The following is a 2,755-nucleotide window of genomic DNA, read 5'->3' as shown; positions in this document are numbered from 1 at the left end:
TTTACAGGTAGAGCGTGGAACGGATAAAAGGCAGAGATTTGAGGAGTGAAGTGGCCGAGGAGTGGAATGAGGAACAAGGAGGTCTGAAATGTAACGGGGGCAAGGTCATGAAGTGCCTTATATGTAATCAGTAAGATCTTATAATTGATTCTGAATTTTACCGGAAGCCAATGAAGGGATGCAAGAACAGGAGTAATGTGGGACCGACGGCTGGTTCTGGTTAAAAGTCTGGCGGCTGCATTTTGTACTAACTGTAAACGGTTTAACGAAGCTTGACTGAGGCAAGTGCTAGGCACTAGGAGGAGCCAGAGGAACCTGATGATCACAGATTATGTGTCTCATGTACTACTGTCAGGATATAGTGAACGTTTCAGCAAATATGACAAAAAGCTTCTTTTGTTTTTTTTTATTACCTACTGCAGCTTTAACAAACAGTAAGACCACAACCAACAGATGCAAAGTTCCTCCAAACAAGTCAAACTCCCACTATTTTGTAAAGCTATTTAAAAAATAATTTGAAGAAATGACCGTGAACTGCCCATTCTTTAAAATTAAAAAATTGTGAACAGTGAACAGGGTCTAATTCATTTCAATCTGTGTGTACTGAACTCTTGTGAACTTGTACAACACTGACCATCACAACATACTATGCCCACATACTGCTCTGCTTTCACTTCTGTCACTAAAAACCCATGCACCTCAGTGTCTCCACTCCTATCTGCCAGTGAATTCACTACTTCCTTTACAAAATGAAGGAGTTTGTCCATGACCACATTTTAAAACCACTATACCTCAGCACCACCACCTCACAGGGCTGTGTTCTGTACTCACTCTCCACACCAATGATTGTGAGCTAAACATGGGCTGCCGGTCTAGTTTTACAATGCAGTAATGAATCCATTAACACCTCTTCAATCCCCCTCTGACTCTGCATCGCTGCATTCAAAGACTACAGCTTGCTGCACGGCCTGCAGAGAAAATCATTGACCAAACTCACCATGGCTGATTCTCATTCTCAGCTGACAATGAGAGCCCTAAAAACCGGGACCACACACGCACACCACCTCCACAGCTTGTTTCCTCAGGCCTTATCCCTCATAAACAACCCCTCTCACGGCTCCTCATTCTATCTGCCACTTGCACCCTACGGCACAGACTCACAATCTCTACATCAGCACTGGACTTATCTGACAACATCACTGCCATATTTGCACATTACTTACTACATTATTACTACATTACATTACTTCCTTTGTTGGTTGTATATATTGATTTTTTTTTATATTGCTCAATGTGACTCAGAATCATGTCATTAGTTTAATTATGATGGACAGTCAGACAGCTAGGGATGGGACGATATACGATATTATCATGTACTACGTTAAAAAAAACACTTACACTATATGGGCAAAAGTATTTGGCCACACCTGTTAATTCTTGAATTCAGGTGTTTCAATCAGACCCACAGGTGTATAAAGTCAAGCACCTAGCCATGCAGTCTCCATTTGCAAACATTTGTGATGCAAAATGGGTTGTTCTGAAGAGCTCAGTGACTTCAAGCATGGTACTGTGATAGGATGCCACCTTTGCAATAAGACGGTTCGTGAAATCATCCGTGCTGGATATTCCACGGTCAACTGTAAGTTATATTATTAGAAAGTGGAAGCGTTTAGGAACAATAGCAACTCAGACCGTAAAATTATAGAGCAGGGTCAACGACTGCTAAGGCGCATGGTGCGTAAAAGTCGCCAACGCTCTGCTGATTCCATAGCCTAAGAGTTTTGAACTTTCACTGGTATTAATGTGAGCACAAAAACTATGCGGTGTGAGCTTCATGGAATGGGTTTCCATGGCCGAGCAGCTGCATGCAAGCCTTACATCACCAAGTCCAATGCCAAGCGTCGGATGGAGTGGTGTGAAGCGCATCGTCACTGGACTGTGGAGCAGTGGAAACATGTTCTGGGGAGTGACGAATCACGCTTCTCTGTTTGGCTGTCAGGTGGTCGAGTCTGGGTTTGGCAGATGCCGGAAGAACGTTACCTGCCTGACTGCATTGTGCCAACTGTGAAGTTTGGTGGACTAGGCCCCTTATCTCCAGTGAAGGGTTATGTGAATGCTTCAGCATACTAATACATTTTGGACAATACTATGCTTCCAACTTTGTGGCAACAGTTTGCGGAAGGCCCTTTTCTGTTCCAACATGACTGTGCCCCAGCACACAAAGCAAGGTCTATAAAGACATGGTTTGATGAGTTCGGTGTGGAAGAACTTGTCTGGCCTGCACAGAGCCCCATGGAGCACCTTTGGGATGAACTGGAACACAGATTGCGAGCCAGGCTTTCTCATCTAACATCAGTGCCTGAACTCATAAATGCTCTACAGAATGAATGGGCCCAAATTCACACAGAAACACTCCAAAATCTTGTGAAAAGTAGAGTGGAAGCTGTTATAGCCAACTCCATATTAATGTAGATGTATTTGAATATAATGTCTTTTTAGTCCCTGTTGGTGTAACGGTCAGGTGGCCAATACTTTTGTCCATATAGTGTAATTCTTAATCCAGGGTCATTCAGCTCCTGACGGACATGCCAAAATACACCGATCATTCTGAGTACCTGGGCACCCTGGTGGTCACAATGTTCTGCAGTCCCATACCAACAAACTGTGATGGACTGTGTTTTCTGACACCTTTCTATCAGAACCAGCATTAACTTTGCTTGAGCTACAGTAGCACAATTTGGCCCTTGTCAAAGTC

At 43.5% G+C, this 2,755-nt stretch overlaps 2 protein-coding genes across 2 annotated transcripts in view; one reads left to right on the top strand and one right to left on the bottom strand.

Annotated features, from left to right (window-relative positions):
* The window catches only part of LOC118342468 (death-associated protein kinase 2-like), a 4,096-nt gene extending 2,890 nt beyond the window's left edge, over window positions 1–1,206 (bottom strand). Inside the window, exons 1-2 of the mRNA XM_035681021.1 lie at window positions 1,116–1,206; window positions 998–1,034 (exon numbers count right to left, since the gene is read on the bottom strand). Of these exons, the coding sequence (XP_035536914.1) occupies window positions 998–1,034; window positions 1,116–1,206 (128 nt within the window). The remainder of the gene's footprint in view (window positions 1–997; window positions 1,035–1,115) is intronic.
* A 612-nt stretch (window positions 1,207–1,818) lies between these two features.
* Window positions 1,819–2,755, top strand: part of LOC118342467 (ribosome biogenesis protein NOP53-like) — a 4,290-nt gene continuing 3,353 nt past the window's right edge. Inside the window, exon 1 of the mRNA XM_035681020.1 lies at window positions 1,819–2,109. Within this exon, the coding sequence (XP_035536913.1) occupies window positions 1,819–2,109 (291 nt within the window). The remainder of the gene's footprint in view (window positions 2,110–2,755) is intronic.

The sequence above is a fragment of the Morone saxatilis genome, unplaced genomic scaffold, assembly GCF_004916995.1.
Source record: "Morone saxatilis isolate NCDOM2014 unplaced genomic scaffold, NCSU_SB_2.0 Contig9, whole genome shotgun sequence".
NCBI lineage: Eukaryota > Metazoa > Chordata > Actinopteri > Moronidae > Morone > Morone saxatilis.
Note: the sequence above shows the minus strand (reverse complement) of the source record. Positions and strands in the feature narration are given on the sequence as shown.